We start from the raw sequence: 24,433 nt of genomic DNA, 5'->3' as shown, positions 1-24,433 counted from the left end.
GTTGGGAAAACAACAGAACATTTTCTTTAAGAAGGAGGACACAGGTCCACTGGGGCGTCCTCACAGGGAGAACAGAGAAACTGCGACCAGCTGGAGAGGGGTGCATTCTGTCATGCAAGGGAACATTCCCAAGGGGCCCCCGCCCCCCTCGCCTCAGCAGGCCCTGCTGACCCGCGTCCACTCACTGCACTTCGGAAGAGACCTTCAGGCGCCGCACACCCGCGGTCGGGAACTGCCTGGAGTTGATGTAGGAGACCTTCTGGAGGGCACGGTTGATGTTCCCAATGTCGTCCCCTTCCATCACCAGGACGGACTGCGAGGGGTTGAAGTGATACTGGAAGACAGAAGAGGGTGTCACAGGAGAGAATGATCAACCATGTGCACGGTCCCATGGAGACACTCCAGCTCCATGAAAAGGCCACTCAGGCCAGCACAGGCGTCTGCCGGGCATCTGCCAGCACGGCAGCTGTGTGAACTCATGACTGTGTTAACCCCCTGGTCGGCTTTGAGAGCCTCCCCTGTAACACCCCTGTGGATTATAAACTCCCAGGAATATTGGCTGAGCCACAGGAGGGAATTCTGAAATCCAGTCACAGGCTCTTGCAGCCCAGCCCTTGGTGGGGGTGACCCACGCTCTGTGGTTCCCTGGGGTCCTGAGCAGAAACTTTGAGCCCTTGGACTGCCCACCCCCTCAGCCAACAGCCCAGAAACTTGGGGCTTGGGCTCCTCTCGCTGTTGTTGTCTTTGGCCTTGAGCTGCTCCTCAGTTCACCCTGAATTCCACTTCCTGACCCAGGCCCCATCTTCTTAGCTTTCAAATTGAAAGCTCATTTTGCAGTTCATGGCTTTCCTTCTCTCTTAGATCTGATTCTTGGTCTTGCTTTCCTGGTGCTAAACTCTAGTTTCCCATGAATTTTACTCACTTGCTGTTTACATGCCTGCCCTCTGCCCCAGGTCTGTCTATTCCTTCCACTCTGAGCCTCTGGTGTCCCAGGGACTATGACGCTCCCCGCTGAGTCACTTGGGTCCTCCAACTAGATAAACTAGGTCCAGACTCTGCTTCTCCCGCATGCCCTGGGCTGTCCCTCTTCTTTGAATGGAGCATAGAGAACTGCTTTCCTACTGGTCTGAGTTATTGAGCTTGACACACTTCTGAGCAAGAATTATTAGGAACTGCTATGAATAAGATGTAGGGAACATGTCTGTGGATTCAGATTATGTATCCAATGCTCATCTCACAGGAAAGAAAGACATGGATGTATTTTTATGTAGCTACTTGGCAACAATGATTTAGTTTTTTGAATAGATAATATATCTATATGGTTCATATATATACATGTACAAAGTGGCAAAGTGAAAGTGTCCTTCTTATTCCTCTCTCTCATCCACCCAGTTTCCCCAATCCCATCCCACAGGTAATCACCGTTATAGTAATTTTCTCAGTGACAGATTGCCTTATCGTTCATAATTAGTTGCTTCCCCTCCCAGTGAGAGGCTACTCATGCCTGACCTATGGTCAACAGGCTTGATCATGTGACTTATGGTACCCTTCTTTGCAGGATATACACTTTTGACCTGTTGCACCCAGTAGTGGGCATGTGATGTGCTTGGCCAACAAAATGTCAGCAGAAGTATTTTTAGCTTCACTCCCATGTGGAAGATTTAACAGCCAGCTCATGGTTTGCCATCTCCCATTCCCTCTGCCATGAAACCTGCAAAGCTCCCTGAGGTCCACCAGCCTGGGTTTCACAGTGGGTGGTATGGATCAGAGCTGCAGCCAATCTATAATGGACATGAAATGTGAACAACGACAAAATTTGTTGTATAAACCACTGAATCTTTTAAGTCATTTGTTACTGCAGCATAACCTCGCCTATCCTGACAGTTACACTTAAGTATTCTTATGAATATACAGTCAAGGGATATGCATTCCCATTTTTCTCCTTTCTTACACCAAGGTAACTTATTTCATACTATACTCTACTTTACTTTTTTGCACTTAGTTCATATCTTGGAGATCTTTCTGTGTCAGTACATAATAAGATTCCTTATTCTTTTTTATTTTTACAGCTGAATATTATTTAAAATTAAATAAACTATAATTTATTTAACCAGTCTCCTAGTATGAACATTTGGGTTGTTTCCAATCTCTTGCTAATAATGCCACAATGAAATTTGTCGTACATGTAACATTTTACAAGTGTGTAAATACATCTGTAGAATAAATCTCTACAAGTGAAATTGCTAAGCCAAAGAGTATACGCACTTTAAATTCCAACAAATGTTGCCAAATTCCCAGTTGCTAGGGATTATATCAAGATACACTCCCTCTAACAGTGGAGGAGAATGCCTCTTTTCTCAAAACCTCCACAACAGAGTATGCTGTCAGACTTTGGGATTTTTGCCAATCTGATACGTGATAAATGGGTTCTTAGTGTAGTTTTAATTTGCATTTCTCTACCATGAAAGACACTGTTTCCATGAGTTTAAGGGAAAAATCTATCTATATTAGCTTTCCCTGTTCTGTCTTGATGTCTTTATGAGTTCCTCATTCTGTGCATGGACCCCAACAGGAAGTAGACATCTCATGAGCACTAAGGATGACACTGGCTCATGTAAGTCCCTTGCACTGTGGACCCTAGCCAACTGGTAGCGCAGTCTTTGTCTTCTTCAGCTATCACATGAGTGCTTTCTCCTTTCCTCCTCCTCAAGACCTCCCCGGCTTCCCTCATTTTGGTCCTCACTGGGCTCCTATAGTGCTTAGGAAATAGCAGGATGATTATTGTAGTGCAGTGACCATGAGCTCACTGAGGACGGGGGCTGGGAATCATCCCTGAATCCCAGAACCCAGTCCTAGCGCCCTGTAAGCCCCTGTTCCATGAACGAGTGAATGGTTCCCCCAGCCCACATTTTACTCAGTACCATCTCATGTTACTCCTCAAAGGGACTCTTTTTTCAGTCAAGCCTTCTTGGGAGTCCCTATCAGTGCTGCCAAACCCTGTTCTCCTTTCGTTCCTGGGCATCCTGGAGGCTGCACTTCCCAGTGGCCCTGAGCCAGGTGGGTGGGGCCATGTGACTTCGTCTGGCCAATGTGAGGGAGTGGGGCGGGGTTTCTGGGCTGAGGCTGTGAAAAGCCATGTGGGATGCTCCACCCTTTTTCTTCCTCCGCTTTGGTGGCCCATGGCCTTCTGGGCAGAAACCCTGCCTCACCTCTGCAACTTAGAGTGAGAGAAAAATTAACTTTTCAGCATTAAGCTGTGGAGATTTTGGAGTCATTTGCTACTGCAGTTGCTTATCCCGTTTAGGAAGAATTCAGTCCTCCCAGGCACGGTTCTCTCTCCCCTAGGCTGTGGCATCTTTCATCCTGAGCTGGGTGGACTGTCATACTCCAGCTCCGGTACAAGCTATAGAGTACAACCTTGGACTATTTACTTCCCCTTTCTGGACTTTATTTCCTCATTTAAAATAATGGGGATATTAATATCTCCCTGTCTGGGGCTTAAATGAGATAACATATATAAAGTATCTAGCATTTAAAAGGTGTTCAGTCTGTGATGGCTTTTATTATAAATCTTAATATTGTAATTATGTCTGCACTAAGTCTCTGCCCCTGGCTGGCACCCCTGCCTTCACGGCTCTCCCTCCCTACCATCTTGTCGCTCCTGTCCTCAAAGCCTGGAGCAGCGTCCCTCTGAGCCGTGTTGTCTGGTCACAGGCACAGCTATGGTGCTGGGTTCGGGAGCCCCCGGGGAATATGCGCGGGCGATGCCTGGGTCAGCCTCTGGGCGGGCTTCTCTTTCGAAGCGGCTGCCTCATGAGCTCAGTGCGCTCAGCCATGGAGCTGCCCTGCGCTGGGGAGTCACTGTTAGCTCTGACTGTTGCACAAGTCATCAGTTTCTGATTTGAGCAGATTCACGGTTCTTCTAAAAACATCACTTACGTTCCACAGGTTTTTCTGTCCCCTGCCCCGCACCACCCCTGCTACAGCAGAGCCTTGTGGTGCTGTTGCTGTCTGTCTGTCTGTCTGCCTGCCTGTCTGCCTCCCTCAGCAGGCTATGAGTACCTGGGGGGCAGGGGTTACTGATTCTCCTCGGCATCGCCACGGCGTCTGGCACACGGACGTGGGAGGGAAGGCCATGAGCGCTGCAGGAGAGGCCGATCTCCGAGCCTCGCCTGAGGGCTGAACAGGAAAATCAAGCGGTTCTCCCAGAAGGATGGATTGGCAGCATCCCCTGGCAGTCAACAGAGGGCACATTCCCACTGTAGCCCCCCCCCCCCCCCCCCAGCTGGAGGACGGTTTAGGGAATGTGTTGGACCTCCAGTTAACACCCTGGTCTTGCTGCCAGAGCATCCCAGGGACTGCTACAGGGCAGGCTGGCCGGCAACAACATTCTCGCAGGATCAATAAAACCTCCACTAAAATAGGTTTTGTTTGTCTGTTTTGTTTTCTTAAACTGCAGTGTTTGCAGCCCTGTGGTGTGTGTGACCAAGGGTCAGTCTCTGGTTGTGCAGGACACAGGATGCTATTGGTATTACCACAGAGGCAGGAGATGGCTTCCTGGGGACCTAGCAAAGGGTGACAGTGCTCACTCGCCCCTGGGAAGCTGTGCTGTAGCCACGGTGATTCCTGTCATTGAGTCATGAAGCTGCAATGGTCTGCTCTCCTAGAGGGTTGGCTGGTGTCATCAGCCACCTAGCAGGCTGGGACATCAGTGAGGTCCCTGCCCAAAGCCTGGGTCTGCACCTCGCGGGCAGACTGGCCATGGCACTCCAGTCACCCTACCGTTCCCTTGGACACCTGCCAGCCCCTCTGGGCTGGGCCAGATGGAAATTTGCCACGTTAGAGGCTCCTCTGCCACAACTGTCACCCAGGCTTACCTTTCAAAAGAAGCTGGAGCAGCAGCCACGCCAAGTGCCAGCCCAGCAGGAGAAGGGAGCTGTGATTTGGAAAGTCTCTTAGGTTTGCTCGGGGAGATAGATCTATATGTATATGTTTATCTATTTAATCTCTATGTTTATCTTTTCTATGTCTATATCTAATATGCATAAATGTATAAAATATACATCTAGAGATATATAAAAATAGATAAAATTCAATTCTCACAACATCACTACAAAATAATATTAACTCCATCTTATACAAGAGGGAATTGGGGCTTAAAGAATTAAAATGCATTGCCCAAGGTCACCCGGCTAGTAAATATCCATACTGTGATTTGAACCTAGGAGTGTCTTGTTCCAAAGTTCTCGCTCTTTCTCACTCTTCCGCTCTGTGGAGATGGCAAATTGGCAGGGATTATGCTATGAAAATGAGAACAGGGTATTCTTCAGGAATGTGCCTATTCCACAGTGCTTCGTGTGGATACAAGACAGCAGCTACCCCAATCATTTAGTGACTCCAGACATGCCGGAGAGGTAGTCAGAAATAGGCATGGTCCGGGAAATGAGGGAGAGGAGGAGTCAGCGCCGGTCACCCTGAGCAGCTGGGAAGCTGCCCTCCTCACAGGAGGACCTCGCTTCTTCTGACTAGCCAGAGAGAAGGGAGGAGGCCAGGAGCAGGGAAAGAATAGTCATTATTCAGAAACGAAATGAGGGATAAATGGAGGAAGGGCAGGAAGGAAGGCAGCTTTCATAATGTTCAAGAATGCCTTCTAATCTGAGTTGCTGGTGTGGAAGAAAGAGCATGGACTTATTTTGGACAAGTCCCTGAGCCCCAATCTCCTTATTTCTGAAATGGGGTCGTAATATTTAATTTGTTGTGAGGAGTAGAGATAATGAACTTAAAATAGCCCCAGTGGGTGCGCCGTAAATTGTGTCTTATCATTCACTTCTCACACACCGCTCTAGTTCTTGCCAGCCTCGCCCTGAGGGTGGAAAAGAACCGTTTGCAGTGACTGGTTCTGAGCAGGTGGCATCTTGAGAAGTTGGATTAGCCTCCCCACCCCCAGCTCTTTGTGCCACTTAGTTTAGCACGTCCTCTTTTCACAGGTGATGACTACTATGTAGAAATTGCTGGGGTTCCTAATTTATAATTCTAAGAATGCGTGGCTTTTAAGTCTAGCATCTTGGGCTTATTTGTTCCTCAGTGCTTGGAATCCTGAAACTGTGGCCACATGGGATGATGCAAAGCAGAGATCGACTCAGAGGCAGGGAGCAAATCCAGAATCAGAGAGGGGAGGGCTGGAGGATGGATTTCTGCATCACTGGATTGACAAAACACTAAGGAAACAACACAAGCAGTAGGTCAAGGATCGAACCCCAGGCTTTGCACAGGAGGATATCTGTGGGAAATGTGCCATGAGGGGCTTGCCTGGGCCAGCTGCCATGAAACAGACCAGTGGAAAGCCGCCTTTCCAATAGAGGCGGTCTTGTGAGTTTCCTTCAATGACGGGTGATCGGCTATTAAGAACACCTGTGTGTGTGTGCATGCGTGTGCACGCGTGTGTTTACTACACATTAAACAATGCTGTGGAAAGCCATTCTTGCCTTACCTTGCCTGTGTACCCCTCCTGTCTTCCCCCTCTGACCCAGTCTCCAGGGTGAGCATCATAACCCCACAACTGCCAGATCATGCTCCCCCACCTGGAGCCCTTCCATGGCTGCCTGTTGCTGACAGATTAAATAAATAAATAAAATAAACCCCTAAACACAGTTAGCAAGGCCCCGTGACCTGGCCTCTGCTACCTCTCTGGTCACGCTCTCTGCCTTTCCTCCTGCAGGCTGGGCACCTGTAACAGTGGCCTTCTTGGAGTTCCAGGGCACACTATGGGTCCCCCCTCTGCCATTACTCATGCTCTTGCATCTGCCTAGAGTCACCGTCCTGCCCTCTCCCCTGACCCTCTGCCTTTTTCCTGGTTGGTTTACCCATCCTGAAACATTCTGCTCAGACTTTGCCTCCTCCAAGGAGCCTTCCTGAACTGCCCTTCCCCGGGTTCTGGAGTGGGACTGCGGGGTTCAAGTTCTGGCTCTGCTCATTATTAGCTCTGGGATCTTAGGCAAGTTTCCTTTCTCTTCCAGTCCTCAGTTTCTCATGTGCAAAATGAGAATATTCATGGTACCTTTGTCATAGGGTTGTTCTGGGGCTTAAATGAGTCAATATCCATAAACCTTTTGGAACAGTGTCTGGCACGTGGGGGACCCTCAGTAAATGTTAGTGCTCGTGATCCCTGTAGCAGTCGCCACACTGGATCACAAACGTCTGCTTGGCCAGTGAGTTCCCTGAAGACAAGAAGCTTGGAACACGTTGTTTTTTTTTTTTTTTTTTGAGGAAGATCAGCCCTGAGCTAACATGTGCTGCCAGTCCTCCTCTTTTTGCTGAGGAAGACTGGCCCTGAGCTAACATCTGTGCCCATCTTCCTCTACTTTATATGTGGGACGCCTACCACAGCATGGCTTGCCAAGCGGTGCCATGTCGGCACCCGGGATCTGAACCGACGAACACCAGGGCCACCGGAGTGGACTCTTCGAACTTAACCGCTGTGCCACTGGGCCAGCCCTGGGACATGGATTTTTGTGTCTTGCTCAGCCCATAACCGAATCACATGGCTGTCCGTAGAATGTTTGCTGAAGCGACTGAGACTTAAAGAGAATCAGGCTGTGCTCAGGTCACCAGCCCCTCCAGGACTACCCAAGTCAGAGCCCCACAGCCCCACAGCCCCACATGGACAGTGTAATTAAGAGGGCTTTGTCTTGCACGGGTGACTCCCCTGTGCAGAAGAGGCAGGCCCCGAGCGGAGCTCCACGGGGCAGCACTGGGTGCCAATGGGAGGGGGGGGTGGGAAACCTCTGCCCTGGCCATGCCCTCCTTGGGAAGGCTTCACAGCTGCTGGGGCCTGGGGGTCTGGGAGAGGCTGGCCTGTACCCCAGAAGCAGAGGGTGGGCCAACCAACTTTCAGAGAGGAGGCAGAGGGGCTGCCTGCTCTCACTGGGGTCCGCTATGACTGAGTGGTGCTATGATGATGTTTACTTTGCTCTTTGACCAGGACCCAGAGGCCTGATGCCAGCAGGCACTCCTAAAGTCCAGGTGAGGCCATAACCATCCTCTGCTTGTCAGGGAGGCACTCGCTGAGGACTGCCGGCCACATCCTGCCCCCTCGGGGGGAGCTTTTCTCGGGATGTATCTTTGCTTCTCTTGGATCACTCGAATGTTTTTATTTTGCGTGGATAATAAAAATCATGACTGCTCACATTCCCTTTGACTGCTAGAGATGGCTCGGAGGCCAATCTGTGCCTCGACCTAACCCTGTAAGACCCAGACACCTCCATTTCTGCTTTCTAATTGCACCCCACTCTGGGTTGACCTCCTTTTCTAATTCGTATTTTACATGGTCCGAACTTTTTATGTTTTTGGAATGTATTCTTGCATGCTACTTCAGTTCCTTTGGGCAAATAAATGACAAAGCAACCACTAGTCCAGGAACAAATTACATGTGATAACTCCCTCCAGCTAGACACTGAACATGTGCCTGCTTTGGGGTAGTGAACTGACTGCACACAGGGCTTCATCTCGGAATTTCCAGAGATGGCAGAAGTCCATGGTGGGGTCACGGTGGCTAATCTCCCCCCGTGGCAGCCCCTTTGCCCGTGGCACCATCTCTGTGCAACTTGACAGGCAAGGACTCCCTTTCCCAAGATGCACTGGTGCTGGGCAGCCTCCACTCACCAATTGGCGTCTTCCTGAAGGTGATGCCGTCTCCTTCCTTACCTTTATTCCTCGGCCGAGGCTTTCCAGGGAATTAATATCCAGCCCTTCCTTGCAGGCCTGCAGGCAGGAAATCACCTTCTGACTCTCCATTTTGCCAGGGCGGATGGTCAGACTGGCCAGGCTGCCGTGGAAGAACTGGGCAAAACGTGGTTTGGCCACTTCTCCTCCTAAAAGAAAGAGAAGCGCCGTTATTTGCCCTCTGGAGATTGAGTCTGAAACACCGCTTCAAGGCACCACCTGGCCAGGGAGCCGAGGACACAGTGACTGTGTCCCCGAAACCTGAGCTCTTCCTTCCGAGTGGTGAGCTCAGGGGCCAGAAGCTCAACCAAAGATATTATTTGCCGCCAAGACCATGGCACTCCCCAGCGGCACCTGACTTAGGAATCCTGGAATTTCTGAATTTTAAAACAGTTACTTTCAGAGGCAGGAACTGTCTTAGAAGACAGGAAGGGCTGACAGAGTAAAAAGAGGAGGGAGAAGGAAGCTACCAGTGATTAAAGGCCTGCTGTGCCAGGCTGTCTGCTGAGGACTTCACCTGAACAAGCGGCAAGGACGGTATCACTGTTTCCAACAGACACATGAAGAACCCTGAGACTCAGAAGGTTGAGGGACTTGCCCCAGGACACACAGCTAAATGCTGGAGCCGGTACTCTAGTCCTGGTCTGTCTGACTCCAAAGCTGGCATGTGCTCCCCTATATTCCGCTGAGAGCTTGGCATGCAGTGGAGGACTCCCAGAGACACCCCATCCACGGGCTCTGGCTCTCTTGCTAAGAGCTGATTTCGCATCTGCCCAGATTCATGCTCTTTGACATAGAAGGACTTCCTCTATTCCGTCCTTCCTCTGACTTTCTTCTCATCCCCTACCTCCTGTATTCTCCTGTTCTCTCTACTGGCTCAGCTGCATCCTGTCTGGGCTGGGGTCTACTCTTGGACGTGTGAAATTGCTCAATGAGGCTCATGTTGCAAAGCCAGCCTGAGACTCACTTTCTCCCATTTTCTCCATGGTTTTCCAAATCAGCCCTCCCCTAAGGTCCATCTTGAATCCTCACCTCCACCAGGAGGCCTTCCCCACTGACTCCATGGGCACAGACCCCTTCCGTCTCCAGGCAGCCGACTCCAACAGACTTACCCTTGATCTTGCACTTCTGTTCAGAGAGGTGGCAGGACATATAGGAAACGGGGATCTGGATTGAATTCCAACCTTGCTAAGTCCTGGGAAGGTTTTGTAACCTCTCTGAGCCTCCACTTGCTTGTAGGGGACACTTCTGTGTTTGCCTCCCGGTTCTCTGCACTCTCTCAGCTCCAGCTGCTTCCCCAGGGCCTGGCTCCTGCAATGCACAGCCAGCACCTTCTCCCAGGAGAGTGTGCTCCACTGAGACACCACCCTGTGGACACTTTCCCAGCACCCTACACCATGGTGCCTCTGCACTTCTCTGTCCTTGAGTGAGCCATGCTGTGTCAGCAAGTCTGGACGGCAGGCTGTGGGGATGGGGTGGAGGGAGCTCCCTAGGGTGCTCTGTCCCAGCCCTGGGGGTGTGGATGCTCCTGATGCCTGCTTCTCTCTACGCTTTAGAGTTCTCTCTACTTGTTAGTAGCCGCTCCTTCATTATTCCAATCCTATGTTATGGTTAATAATTCTTTATATTTCCCTGTTGAAATTACAGTGTGGTTTCTCTCTCCTGGTTGGGCCCAGACTGATACAATCCTTGATGTTTGCACGCACCCATTCTTCCTCCTTCTGAGATACCAGCTCCAAACTGCTCAGATACACAAATCCCACCAGTCCTTCAAGGCCCCTTAAGCCCCCTGACCCCTGTGGCTCACAGAAAACTAACCCTCAGCCCCCACCCACCATGTGCTTGCCCTGTCCTCAGCCCCCGCCCACCATGCCCTCTCCCCGCCCTCAGCCCCTTAGAGCAGCAGATACAATAACTATCATTTCCTGGATGTGAACTATGTTTCCAACATGTGTGCAGTCCTCAGCATACATCATCTTATTGAATCTTCATCAAAGTCTCGGGAGGTTGGTACATATTCTGTAGTTACAGATGAGCAAACTCAGGCTTAGAGAGGAGGAGTAAGTGGCCCAAGACCACACAAGTAGGAAGTGGTGCAGTGTGTGTCTCGACAGTGTGAGTACGGCCATCCCTGCACAGGACCAGCTGGAGCATCCTGCCGGGGCTGGTCAGCCCAGTCTAGAGCGAGGCTGAGAGAGAGCCCACTGTGGTCCATCATCTAGCCCCGCTCAACTGCTCACTCAGCAGCTCCATCCTCAAAGACCAAACTTTGCGACTCTCTTGGATGCTAAAACATTTTCCTACACACTGTTTTCTCTCAGCGAAACATTCATCTTCTGTATTTTTGACTCAAGAATCCCAGATCCGTGATGCATTCCATTTATTAGGGACGCAGCTCCAGGAAATCAATTCAATTAGTATTTGGCATTAGGAGGCCAGCATAAACTCTGAAATATATTTGCACTCAGGGTGCAAATGCAGGATTTTGAAAAATAATAGACACACTGAAAATCTCTTTCTTTTTTAACATCTAGGGTGGCTGCCTACACCACATGGTGCCTCTGTTAACATTTAGACATACACATGCTCATGAATTATTTTAAGAAAAAAAAATAACCTGACTTCTAACACAAAGAACCTTCTCTAAATGTTTGTGAACATGATTTTGGATTCCTGAGGTGAGATCTGCACACATTTTAAAGTGTTTACTGTATGCCTAGCCTTCTGTTAGATTCAGTTAATTATGAGATGTGGACCATGCTCTCCAAGAGCTTACATTTAGTTGGGAGAATAAAGTATAGACACTGGGAAAGTAAAATAAAAATATAAGAGTAAATTGGCAGTACAATAGATATTCTAAGACAGTGCATGATTAATTTCCAAACAAAGGATATAGATAATGTGTCCAACAGATCATAGGGGAAAAACAATAGCCATCATTTATTAGGTCCTTAAAACATGGCAAGTTCTTTCATGTGCTATTCTATTTAATACTTAAGTGGCAGGATAGCACTTCTGAGATGTTAGTCTCCGGTCTTTTAATTTCTCCCCTCTTACCCTCCATTGAAATACATCTCTGGTTTGTGCTCATGGCCACAGGAAGGGTTGTGACAGGGAGAAGAATGCATGGGGCTTGAAGCTGAGTCTCTCCCCAGTTTTGTTTCCCGAAAGCTAAACCCTTGGGGGGGGGGGGAACATCTGCATATGGATTAACATTTGGGAAAAAAGAGAAGCAGAAAATCTGGCTTCCCCTAGACTAGGACATGATACCCCAGACTGGGAGTGGGAGGTGGCAGGGAGGGGCAGAGGGGTATAAGACAACAGAGATGCAGAGTGAGGGCCCTGAAGCCTGACCCCTGGGCTGAGCCCTGGAAAGGGTGTGTGATGTTGGGAGGTAAAGCCAGTCTGGTGTTTGGACATATGGACGGACGGACTATGGATGGTATTACAGAGAAGATGAGAAGCAGCAGAGACATTTCTGTGCCCTTAAATAAGGCAAAGAAATCCTGAGAGAGCTGTCCTCAAGGACCATTAGTGACTGGGGACCAGAGAAGTGAGGACCATTTCAGCAGACACCTGCATGGAAAGATGACTGGAGGCCTCTCAACAGCTTATATGTCCCCCTGAAATCAGCTTGCACCCTAAGGAAATGGAAGAATTCCAAATCTGCCGAGGTCAAATCTCCCCACTCAGATGGAATAGGGGTTTGAAATGAAACTAGATGGATGCAGAAAAAGTAAGTTTTTCTTTGTACATTCAGATTCTTACCTGCTAAATTTACAACTCTTTTTGTAGATAATGTTTTCAAAGTTAGGTAACCTTCTCAAGGCCACACAGCCAGACAACAGTGAAACCTAGATTCAAACTCAGATCTTGCTTGTTCCCAAGCCTTTGACCTGCAGGCCAAAAATGAGATGCGGCTGGGAGGGCTGAAGAAGTACTTTTTGGAAGACGTAATAATTGTGTTGCTTCACAAAGATGGGGGCAGGTTGGGACTGACACCACATTGGGGGAGAATGTCCAGTTATGCTGGGTTCTGTGGACACTGGATGAACTCCGCAGCAACTCCCAACGATTTGTGTCATTTGCTGGGAAACACGGTTGTCTTGAAAAATGGTAGTATTTGGCAAACGTGATTTACTGTAGCCCATGTTATTCTGAGCCAGAGTTTGCAGTGAGAATGAACTCCCACTCAGCTTTCTTTCAACTGAAAGGTGGAGCCCACCCTATAAACATAGCTTTTGAATCACTAATGTTCACTTTCCTCTAAGTATGAGTAAAAGATCTGTGTTGTATGAACGTACTAAGTCTCCTCTTTTTGCAAAGTGGGGGTGGGATGCTGTTGGTCTTTTCTTTCCTGCTGTCATTCCCACAGCCATTTAGTCTGAGAAACACATGGAAGGGAGTGGGGGCCAGGTTCCTTCCTGCTTGAGTCAACTGCTGCTCTGTGTATGGCTTGTGGATGGGATGCCCCTCAATGGACACAGTTTCACGGATGGTTGGGTATCAATTTTGAGCAATGCAAGTGGTGAAACTCTGAAATCTTGTTTTCTCTCATTTCCTCCTTTCAGTGATGGAGACACCCAGAGAATACAAAGACTAAGTGAAGTGTGTAATAGATCCCCACAAGCTGCAGCTTGAGAACTGTCCACACCACCCCAGGGGCTGCAGCTGCAGGTTGCAGTGACTTGTGGAGACAGACGATCTGCCATCATGGCTGGTCATGACGCATTCTCAGCAGGCCTTCTCAACCCTTCAGCTTTTATGTATCCATCTTTCTAGCCTTTCCAGCAAACATTTGTATGGCATGTTCTAAGTGAGCAAAACATACGACTTGTAGACGACTCCAAAAGTCAACTCTCTGGGGCTGAGGATCTAAATCCATGGAGTTGGAAGGGCCCTCAGACATCACCCAATATATCTCCTTCATCTCTAGCTGAAGAACTGAGGAGCATGAAGGCAAGACACTGTTTTCAAAGACCCAGAGCAGATAAGCAGCAGCAGTGAGGGTCTGGAATTCTCCTCTTCTGACTCCAAATTCAGCCTTCCTGTGCTGAACCATGAGACTTGATGGGCCTATAACTATCTTTGGGCCTCCGCTTGACTTTGTCTGATCTGTAGGAAAAATTCCCAGGGAGTTTGGGCAAATATTTTTGACCCCAGATTCCAGAATCCTCTGGTCTCCTGTACTTGGTAATGAAACGCCATCTGGCTTTACACGTCCCCAGAAGCAGAGATGGTGTAGCAGCTTAATTAAGGGTGAGAGCTCTGCTGGCACAGACCTGGCTGCAAATCCAGGCTCTATGTGACCCTTAGCAAGGCACTTGTCTTCTCCAAGTCTTAGTTTCCTCGTCTGCACAATGGGGAGCATAATCATAGCCACGCCGCAGGGCTGTGAAAGAAGCTCCGCACAGTGCGGGAGCTCAGAAATGGCACCCGTCCCAGGGGCAGCAAGAACTGAGGACTCCAAGATGAGATTATGTCATGTCAGTTCTCTCTGTCTCTTTTCAGTGGCCTCTTTCTCTTTTTTTCTCCTCTCTGATATGTCTCTCAGAGAAGCTAAAATGATACTGTTTTTGCTCTAAGACCCTTATCTCTTAATCAACATAATCTTCAAAATAAGATATAAAGTTAGAATTATAACTCAGCTATACTGTGTTTCCAGACATGAATCACTGGATTTTAAAGCTGTGTCATCTTTAAACCAATAAACCCTCATGTCAAGTTAACTCCAGGGCCCAGAACAATGGTTCCTTGAGTTTTTAATACAGACAATATTAAGACAGGCTGAGAGACACCCTGTCATTAGTCCCTGTGTGTCAGAACATGAACCCCAAACCTTTGACAAAATAGCCTCTAAAATGGATGCAATTCAACCAACATTACTTATTGACTTTCTCTAGGTCCTGGATAGGGGGAAGGGGAAGGAGAGGAGAGCCTGTGAGAGCACACAGTCCTTGCCGTCTGCGACTCATGACCTCGCAGGGGATGGAGGCCTGCATAATAACTCCAGAGAGATGTTCCCCACAGAGTACTCCAGGAACACTATTTCACGGAGTGAGCTGCATGGTGAAATAAGATTGAGAAACATGGATTAAATAATATCAACCAGGTTACATTATTGGTGTGCTTTTGAGAGCTTTGAATAAGCTAACGTGCACTGTGACTCTCCAACATTGTCGTGTGGGAATGGTTTATGTGGTTTCCCAAACTTGACCTTGGCCTCCTTGTGGAAGGGGCATCCTACGGGACTAGAGCTCCATGAGCCCTCCTTGGGAAATGCCACCTGCATGTAAGGCAGACTACGCTAGCACGTGCCTCTGTCTTCCAGCAGCAGAGACCCTGGGGAGGCAGAATAATTTCAGCACAGACTTTATTAAGAGAATTTGAACTAAATTAGACCAAGCTTATTAAGTGAAGGCATGTACTCCAGGTCTGTGAACTCATTTTAGTGTCTGGCAGAAAAATGACACGGAAATGTATACCAGATCTCAGGACCACATGTGGCTCTAATTCTGCTCTATCTGAGGACCATATGCTATTGATTACTGCAACTCTCAGGGTTATTTCTGCGTTTTCATCCCTTTTTTGACCATTCCTATATCTTTGCCTTGGCTCCTCCCCAAAGCCACAATGGGGGTTCTGTATCTGCCCTTTAACAGGCTCTGATTTTTAGACCCATCCCCCTCTCTGCCTTCTGCTGCTTTATTGGTAAGTAGGGAGGAGGACTTAGCAAGACCAGGAGCTTGGGGACAAGGCCCTCCTCATGTGGGACCAGGCAAAGCTGGACACTCTGAGGATGTCAAGGTCTAGAACACTGGAGGAGAGTCTCCAGCAGAGGTAGGGATGGGGTGGTCCCTGGGGACAGAGCACAGGCAGGGAAGCCTGTGATGAGGCCCACCAGGAACAGACGAGGCTCAGGCAGGGAGCAGGACGGTGGCCTCCTTAGTGAGCTAGAACTGAGCTTCTTCAAACACGTGCAGCCATTTTGTTAAATGAAGTCTTGCCCAGAGGTCATACAAAATAGGTAAAACAGAGCTGCGCTGATTGTAGTGTTAGGGGAGAGGTGCCCTGGAGTGTCACTTGCTGGGGCATCTCTCTGTAACCCTGGGGCTTCCTAAGGCCCTGGTCTGGCACAGTCAGCAGCCTTCCTGACTCCCTCCCTTGAACAGAGGCTTACAGTACCGGGGCGGGGGGGGGGCCCAGTTTAGAGTTCCAGGGGAGGAGTAGGTGTGAGTATATAACGCTTAGTACTTATGAATAGAACTTGAAATTTTGTTGGGAGAAATAGGATGAGCAGAAAATCTAAGGAAAAGGACAAATTAATTAGGCTTTTAAAGGATTTTCTTCCATGGTGTGACCCAGAGGGAGACAAGGAACCTGATATTTGTCTAAAGGCAGCCGCTGCTGAGTCAGCAGAGACTGAGCTCGGCCATGGGGGAGGGTCTGACTCTGTTCTGCGAACTCTGTGACACCGAGCACGGAAGCGATGGCAAGATGGCATGCACTGGCCACACAGAAAGGAGGACTCCTTTGTGACGCGAGGTCCATCCTGACTGCAAAAGCCTTTCTCTATAATTAAGATACGCCACATGCTCTAGGCCCTACTGGCAACATTTCTTAAGTGTAAATGAAGTCTCAATTTTTTTGTTGCTTAATTACTGGAAAAAGTACCAACGAAAATGAAGTTTCACTGATTACTTTGGCTTTCAGCTTCACTAACAGGCCACAGTAGGCTAATTGGGGCTGCAGAGCACTGCCCGGCGACGGTGATGGAGCCAGTTCCCAGGAGCAGCCGCCAGCCAGCCGCTATCAGGTTATTTTCTGTTCCCACTGTTAAACCTCAACTGGACATTTCACAAACGGTGGGAACCAGTTTCCTTGCCAACCTCAAGACACCTGAAGAACTCTCCACAATTGCAGGCCCAAAGGCAGTCCAAGTTCCACACAGAGGGCTTCTAACGTGTATACAAGGAGACTCTGGCAGGCTTAGAAACACACTGAGAAGGGCTGCATCGTAGGCAGTTAATTTTGTAGCACCATGTCCTATTGAAAGATCTTTCGATGTGTCCTTACAAGGCAAAAGTGAGGCTCCAACAAGGAGCAAGCATCCATGGGGATCCAAGGTCCTTAGCAAGGTGGTACGGTGTCCTATGGTCTGGTCTCAACCCCTTTTCCCAACCTCTTCTCCACTCATTCTGGTCCATGTATGTTCCAGGGGAAGGGAGCCCTGTGCACGCCTGCGTCAGGCTTCCCTGCCATAGTGTCTGCTGTCGCCTTCCTTATCTTCCTACTGAACTCTTACTCACCCCATAAAGCCTGATTTTAAAGATTTTTAAGGATTTTCCCTTATGCTGAAAATTCACCAATGAACTGTCATTCCTCTCGGGGAAGATACCCAAATCTTCTCCACGGCTCTGAAAGCTGCCTGATTGGATTTCTGCCTACATCACAAGCCCCATCTTCCATTACTTGTCTTCTGACCCACTATTCTCCAGCTTCACGGACCTTCTTTCTAACTTATAGATGGACCTGGTTGGACAAGGTCTGTGTGTAAGGGTTAGTCTTGGGGAAGCGGAGAGGAGTCAGGGCACGCAAGGAACCATGGGGAAGCTGGAATCACAGAAGCCAGAGGGGACCAAGGTCGTCAGCTTTGGGCAAGTGGCATTTCTTAGCACTCTGCTCAACAGCTGACCCAAATCCAGACTCTGGCATCTGAGTTCATAATATTTGTCATTTGGTAATAAGGCCACACACACATACTGACCCCATAAAGAATAAGCAATGAGGATAGAGCTATCTTCTGAAAGGTCTTGCAGACTGTCTCCCATGTTGGATTTAGGTGTAAGGGGCAGAGAAGGGGGTGGGGGAGGGGACCAGCAGATGTTTTCACACTTACACATTCATTGAACTGAAACACGCCAAGCACACTCCACGTGCCCAGCACCTAATCCTCATGACAATCCTGTGAGGTAAATATTACTCTAGTTTTGTGGATAAGCAAGAAGGAGCTCAGGAAAGTTAGGGATTCTGCCGGGTCCACACAGTCAGTAAGTGGCAGGGCTGGGATCTGACTCAAACTCCAAAAGCCTAAATGCTTTTTCCCTGTTCTGTGAAGGGTCACTTCAGGGGGTATACAGCAGGAGATTAGCAAAGGACACGCAGAGTTCCTGTGGGTTTTGATTCCAGAGTGTTCAGATGGCTCAGAAGGGAAAGGGTTTATAGCATTTGTATCAATATACATCAACTCTGGTTTTTCCCAAACACATAATTACTCAACAAAATGATTAACAGCAGGGGCAATGAGCCACAGTGAAAAGAGAACAGGCTTTGATGACTTGGGGTCGGGCAGATTTGGCCAGGTGACTTTGGGTAAGCTACTTCAGCTCTCAGAGCCTTGGCTTCCCTCATCTACAAGTCAGGACCAGTAATACTTTCTCACAGGACTGTAAACACCTCATGTACGTAAGGGGCTTCCTTGCAACACTGCCTCTAAATGTTTCCACCAGGAAATGATCTAAAGCACTTCCACTCACATTTAATTGGCTAAAGCAAGTCACATGACCCCACCTAACTCCAACAAAGCACGGTTCTAGCATCTATCTGGGGAGAGGACAGAAATACTCAGTGAACATCCTAGTGGTCATTCTTTCTCTTACATCTTTGAAAATAAATGTATACTTTAGTTTAATGTTTGAAAAGCATTTTTGTAGAATAGCTTTCAAATAAATACTAGTCAGATATAGTATTAGAGCTATTATTTATGGACTGACAATGCCCTCTTCAGATGTGGCTAGGAGGACACTGGAGAAAGAAACACCTCCTAGAGAATGGAGTCAAGGTCCACAAAGACACCTGCCACCCTAGGAGAGGGGCCTTACAGCATCAGGCCAGAGGGATTTCAAAATTGCTATGGACCAAAGACTGCTGTATTTCTCAAATTTTTCCTCTTTCTCAGTGGAAGTGTTTTTTGGTTATTCTGTCTCATTCCACTGTTGCATAGTATGTGTGTATGTGTGTGTGTGTGTGTGTATATAGGAGATGATGGTTGTGGTGGTAGCAAATAATTTTTCCTATTAGTGTAGAAGTCTCCAGATCAAGTGGAGCCACATCTGGGCCTGATATAGAGCCTCTTGTGCATCTCATCCTGATGAAGACATCACCAGGAATCACTCAGAGAGCCTGGATATTGAGCTTGGAGGCGGTAACAGGTGGGTGGTCTCATTTAGGGAAGGGCAGGTATATTTTTCAAGTGGGAAGTACAGCCAAACAAATGTCTGTTGACTAAGTGGAGACACTGTGGTGTTCATCAATATTGTTCATAAAATATTTCCAGTTTTTCCCCAGACACATTATAGATTTCACTTCCCTGCTCTGGGAGTTAGGTGTGGCCATATGAATAAATGTGGGTATAGATGATTGGTGTCACTCGTAGGTAGGAGCTTTAAGCATGTGCACCATTCATCATGCTTTCTTTTCTTCTTCCTCAGTACCCAGCAATGTGGTTGCTCTGTCTGCCTGGGTCCCAGACTGAGGAAAAAGCAGAGAAGAGCTCCCATTGATTTGCAGTAAATAGGAAGTGGGAATTATTTTAAGTGAGAATTGGGGTTTGCCTGTCACTGCAGCACAACCTAGCCTATTCTAACTGATTCAAAGAGATCATCTTAATTCTTTTAAAAGTCACTTTTTACTTTTGTGGGACTGTTTCCCTACCCAGTGGGCATGTAACTGGGCAGCAGTGGCCTTGTAGAGTTGGGGGCAGGTTTCCATTGTGGGTTGGGGTGACCGGGATCCAGATGTGGCCTCTGAGGGCCTCTTGGGAAGAGTCACAGGAAGGTTCATGGTCAGAACATGACTAGGGCCCTCCTATCTTATGCGCAGCATCCAGGTTATGTTCCAAAATATCCACAGACTGGCTGTGGTGTCCGGCTGGGGCACTGAGCCACATGAGAGAGCCACGACTCTAGCACAGCTGTGTCCAGTGACTATTCCTGTGCAACCTCTGAATCAGTGCCTTGCTATACTAATTAGTTTCATGGGCTCTTGCCACATGACACAGGCTCCCTTTCCTGACATCCTGGGGATTTCTGCAATACTGGTGAAGGTCTCATCGAGTTCTATTGAAATATTTAATGAACTTTTTACTCTCATATGACATATGTCAGATGCCAGGTAGGTGACCTCAGCTCAAAAATACATCCCCTTCCCTTGCCTCATTCATGCTTTATTTCCTTCCTGGGTTTTTTATCCCTAGTGCTCCCAGAGCTGCACTATGTGCACTTCTTTCCATCTTCTTTTGCATGGAGCTGCCCAGAACCCACTCTTTGTCCTAACCTGGAGGGGCCTATGTCACTCCTAGTTCACTCTTTGGTCAGCTGGTCCTCTGAAGGCATATTCTTATACCCTAGCCCACCTCTCCCCACCGCCCCCATGGTGAATGGTCAAAGTCACAAATATTAGTAACTTTCAACATAATGTTGGGTCATCTCAAAGTACAAGTCTGCTTATTTGGGGAGCATTTTTCTTCCCCTCTGCTCTTTCACTGGCACCTCAAAGACTCCAGCCTTTAAGGGAGCAAAAACAGACTCCAGCAGTCCTGTGTGAGAGACAGAAAGGCTGCATGCATGCTTGGAGAGCTGGATTTCCTGCTTCCAAAAAAGAGAGGAGCCTGGGTTTGGGGACTGGAGGAGAGGCAGCAGCTAAGGAAGTGAGGAGGGAGCAGAGACCTTGGAGGGGGAAGGCAACAAGGGGCCTCTGTCCTCAGTGAGCAGGAAGGGGCTCAGAGCTGAGCCGAACTTCAGAGTGGCCTCCCGTGGCCTCACCCCTGTGGACAGTCCACTCCCACTGTCCTGCATATTTCTGAGTTCCCTGAACCGAGGGTCAGGGGCTTGGACATCTTGTATGGAGAGAAAGGGAGATCTTTGGCTCCTGTTCAACGTAGCACTCAACAGAGTCAACTGACAATTTTGATACAAGATTCTACATTCAGGCCCAGTTTGAAACCAGATAAGGTTCTAGAATGATACAAGGCATTAGCGAATCAGATGCAACCATAAACTGCTCATGGCCATCTAAAATCAAAATCTGGTCTCAAGCTAAGAGCTTTATTATTCCACAAGTTTAGTGTGGGGATTAATCCTTATTTTTCTAAGTCCTCTTTTATTAGTAAGGGATAGTAAATTTTCCTGGCTAATTCTCATACTACTTGATTTTCCCTTTTCTCTATCAGTACTTTTATGGACAGTACACAGATGGGCCAGGGGGAAAGGCTCGACTTAGGGTTACCTTGCCAACAAGCGCCGACTGTAAGTTGCATGGCTATGTGAGATGGATGAATGGGCCAATCGTTGGTCACCAGGTATGGTTCATACGTTGCTCCATCCATGTATAAAGTAACCACAGGAAACTCCACATTGATGACATAGTAATGCCACTCTTTGTCACAAATCTAATGAAAAGAAAGAGAAGCAATACTTACAATTGAATATGCAATACAACATCAAACAAGCTTTCACTCTAATTATGAAAGGGTGAGAAGACATTTTTGGGTCAACAATTTTTTACTGCAAAGAACTCAATAAACATACTGGTTGATATGCACTGTGATTATAGAAGCTCATGACAAACATAATGGAGCAAGCCATAGGGTAGAGGAACACCTGAGAATTCAATCATCAGGCAAATATTTGACTACGGGGAGATTATCTTGCGCATGTAACTACCAGCTGTCTAGTTCTTGGTGGACAGGTGGGGGTGTCAGCTTAAATTTGCTTTGTATGAAATTTTTCTTAGTTCTTCAGTAGAGGAAAAAGTTAAATTGAAATTGTTTTTCTAAGTTTTGTGATAGGTGGAGTTATAAAAAGAAAGGTGCTAGACAGAAAGGTAGAAATAAAAATGAAGATACAGAAGGGGAGGAGGAAGGGAGAGAGAAAGAAGAAAACAGAAGAGGAAAGAATTAGAGTTAGAAAAGAGTAAGAGAGAAGGCAATGAACAGGGGAAGAGGAGGAAGGATGAGATGCAGAAGAATAGATAATTCCTCTGCCTCTATTTGAAGGCTTGCCCCCTGAGGAGCTGTCGTAATCTCATGTCCCCTTCAACTCAAGCAAAATACATTCTGAGAGAGACAGTCTTCCCAAGGGGACTCAGCTGCATCCTATCTGGGAGTACCTGGGGAGGCAGAGAAGGACCGCGAATGGTCCTCCTGGCCAGGAGTCCATGCAGAGCACACTCTTACATTTGTGTCCCCTCATCTTTTGTACCTAAGACTCCTGGTCTTAGGACTGGGAACCAAAACCTAACTTTAATGGATAGGTAGAGACATTGGGGGCTAGGATAGAGTCACAATTCCTGACCCCAAGAGACTGAACTCCTACAGCAGGATCCAAAATAGAAACCAAGACTGGCACATCTTGGGAAGGGAGATAGGAAGCGTAAAAGATGGCCAGGTTGCAGAATGGTGCTCCCCTCCCTCTGATCCCCTAAGCGAGTGCCGTGGGAGTCACACTAGACTCTCTCTCCCCCACACTCTCTCTCCCTCTAATGCCTCTGCACCCTGTGGAGTCCACCTCTGAAATGTCTCTCATCTGTGTCCTCTAGTCTACGTTGCCCCTGCCATTTGTGGCAGCAGAGACAGATGAGTTCTGCATGAAGATGGCCCCAATGTGAGGGCATCAAAGCCCTCCCGACATCCCACTCTGGATTAAATGTGCTGTTTCTCATGAATAGATAACACCAACAGGGATGCTAAATGATCTTTTCCCTTTCATTTTGGAAAATAGATTTTTTTCTTGATGTTCTTTTTATATTGTCCTATCTCATGTTTCAGAAAATTTCTCCTTTTGAAGCCCATTAGCCTGATAAAGGCTGGTGAATTTTTTAGGGGTCCTGGGAAGGTAGTCAGGAGGGATCCAGGCAGATGTCTCCAAAATCCTGTTACACTCCACTGAGTGTACAGCTCAGTACCTGTTACACGTCACTAGAGGTCCTAACCCTGTTTACACTCCCCTTCTGCTCGATGCCTGAGACCAGACGTTGGGCAGGGTGCAGGGCTCCTGGGCTAGGCCTGGGACTGGGGTGGGGCCGCCTAAGGGGCATAGGAGGGACATGAAGGAAGACCTAGAGAGAGAGCCTAGGGGTGATGGAAGAGCGGGGACCATGGGGAGTATTTGAATGAGGAAGCATCCAAGCCAGGGAAGCCCAATGCACCCTGGACTGATTGTTTGCCATCAAGGATAGCCAGCCAGCAGGACCTGGAGTATGGTTCACATCCTGGGGATGTTCTTTGAGGCATTGGGAAACCTCTGGCCAGGCCCAGGATGGGACGCGAGTGGGTGGCAGTGCCGTGACCCTGACTACACCCCGTGCCCTGTGACATGGAGGCAGAACATCAGAGTTAACCAGGCAGCACGGGGGGCTCCCCTGTCTAGGCTGCCGTGTTGAACCCATGTGCCACTGACTCTACAGCACTCCACACCTGCCCAAGCTGGGCAGAGGATGATCCTCTGGCTCGCTTTCTTTCATAACGTTTACAGCATTTTTGTAGGACAACACAATAAAATTCCAAGGAGGAAATAAAACAATTCCATAACGCACAGCGGCGGCGACCCCTCTCATCTTACGGTCTTCCCCTAGGCGTTTTCCGAAGTGAGCTCCAGTGCACAGCAGTCCTCATGATGCCCCACAGAAAACCGTGACCCTGTACAGCAAGCCTCGCTTTCTTGGATTTTCCGTGTCATTAGCATATCCAAGGCTCCCAGCGAGCCTCAAAGTTGATGCCTGTAATAACTTCCCAACCTTGCTGAAAAACAGAACTTTCTATTTATAGCATTCTTATAAACATCTTGTGAAACAACAGTTGGGCAAGGTCTATTTGGATCACACCATATATAAAATTTGAAAGTTTGCTGGTTTTGCTTAACATCAGCATTAAAATGTCTTAACCAACTTTACTTTAGATGGCTGTATAATCAGGATGTACTCTACTATACTAAAATATTCCTGGATCATCAGGTATTAATTATGTATCAGCAATTATAAATGATGCTCTAATGAATTCCTTTGTGCGTAAATATTCGTCCGCATCTCCGATTATATCCTTGGGAAAGATTCCTGGAAACGGAATTACTGAGCCAAAGGCTGGAGGTATTTTGAAGGCTCTTGACACATATTGTCAATTTTCTTTCTGCAAAAGGTTGTGTCTATTTATACTCCTGCCCGCAGAGTATGAGAATACTCGTGCATTATACCCTTACCACATTGAGTATTTAAAAAACAGAAATTCCTGGCAATTTGAAAGGGATATATTTTATCTTACTTTAATATGAGTCACAAATGATAGCAAGATTTACATTCTCCGAGGTCAGAAGGGAGGACCTTCCGGGATGGGGGAGCAGCCTGGGCTAAGACTCGGAGGCAGGAACGATTGGGAGCATTCCAGCCAGCTCCTACGTGAGCATCCAAACAGGCAGCTGGCTCAGACAAGGCTTTGCCTGCAGACTTCCCGCACCAAGCCATCTACGAAGGTAGCTAGAGGAAGCGCCTAATTAGGACTTCATAAATGTGGATCTATGATCACGAAGAACCCGCATTAACCCTCTGCTAGAACTGCAGGGACAGAGTGTAATTGAAAAATGATCAAGCCAGGAGGAAGCACAAATAAATGTGTCAATGCACAGCTCAACCACAAAAGAAGGAAATTAGGCAAAGTGACCTT

At 47.9% G+C, this 24,433-nt stretch overlaps 1 protein-coding gene across 2 annotated transcripts in view; it reads right to left on the bottom strand.

Moving 5' to 3' along the window:
* CLSTN2 (calsyntenin 2) overlaps positions 1-24,433 on the bottom strand; it is a 563,982-nt gene that overhangs the window by 20,616 nt on the left and 518,933 nt on the right. For both annotated transcript variants that reach the window (XM_044754268.2, XM_014852007.3), the window contains 3 exons: positions 21,007-21,169; positions 8,704-8,870; positions 186-334 (listed from right to left, as the gene is read on the bottom strand). In XM_044754268.2, the coding sequence (XP_044610203.1) occupies positions 186-334; positions 8,704-8,870; positions 21,007-21,169 (479 nt within the window). The remainder of the gene's footprint in view (positions 1-185; positions 335-8,703; positions 8,871-21,006; positions 21,170-24,433) is intronic.

Source organism: Equus asinus, chromosome 21 (genome assembly GCF_041296235.1).
Source record: "Equus asinus isolate D_3611 breed Donkey chromosome 21, EquAss-T2T_v2, whole genome shotgun sequence".
Lineage (NCBI taxonomy): Eukaryota > Metazoa > Chordata > Mammalia > Perissodactyla > Equidae > Equus > Equus asinus.
Note: the sequence above shows the minus strand (reverse complement) of the source record. Positions and strands in the feature narration are given on the sequence as shown.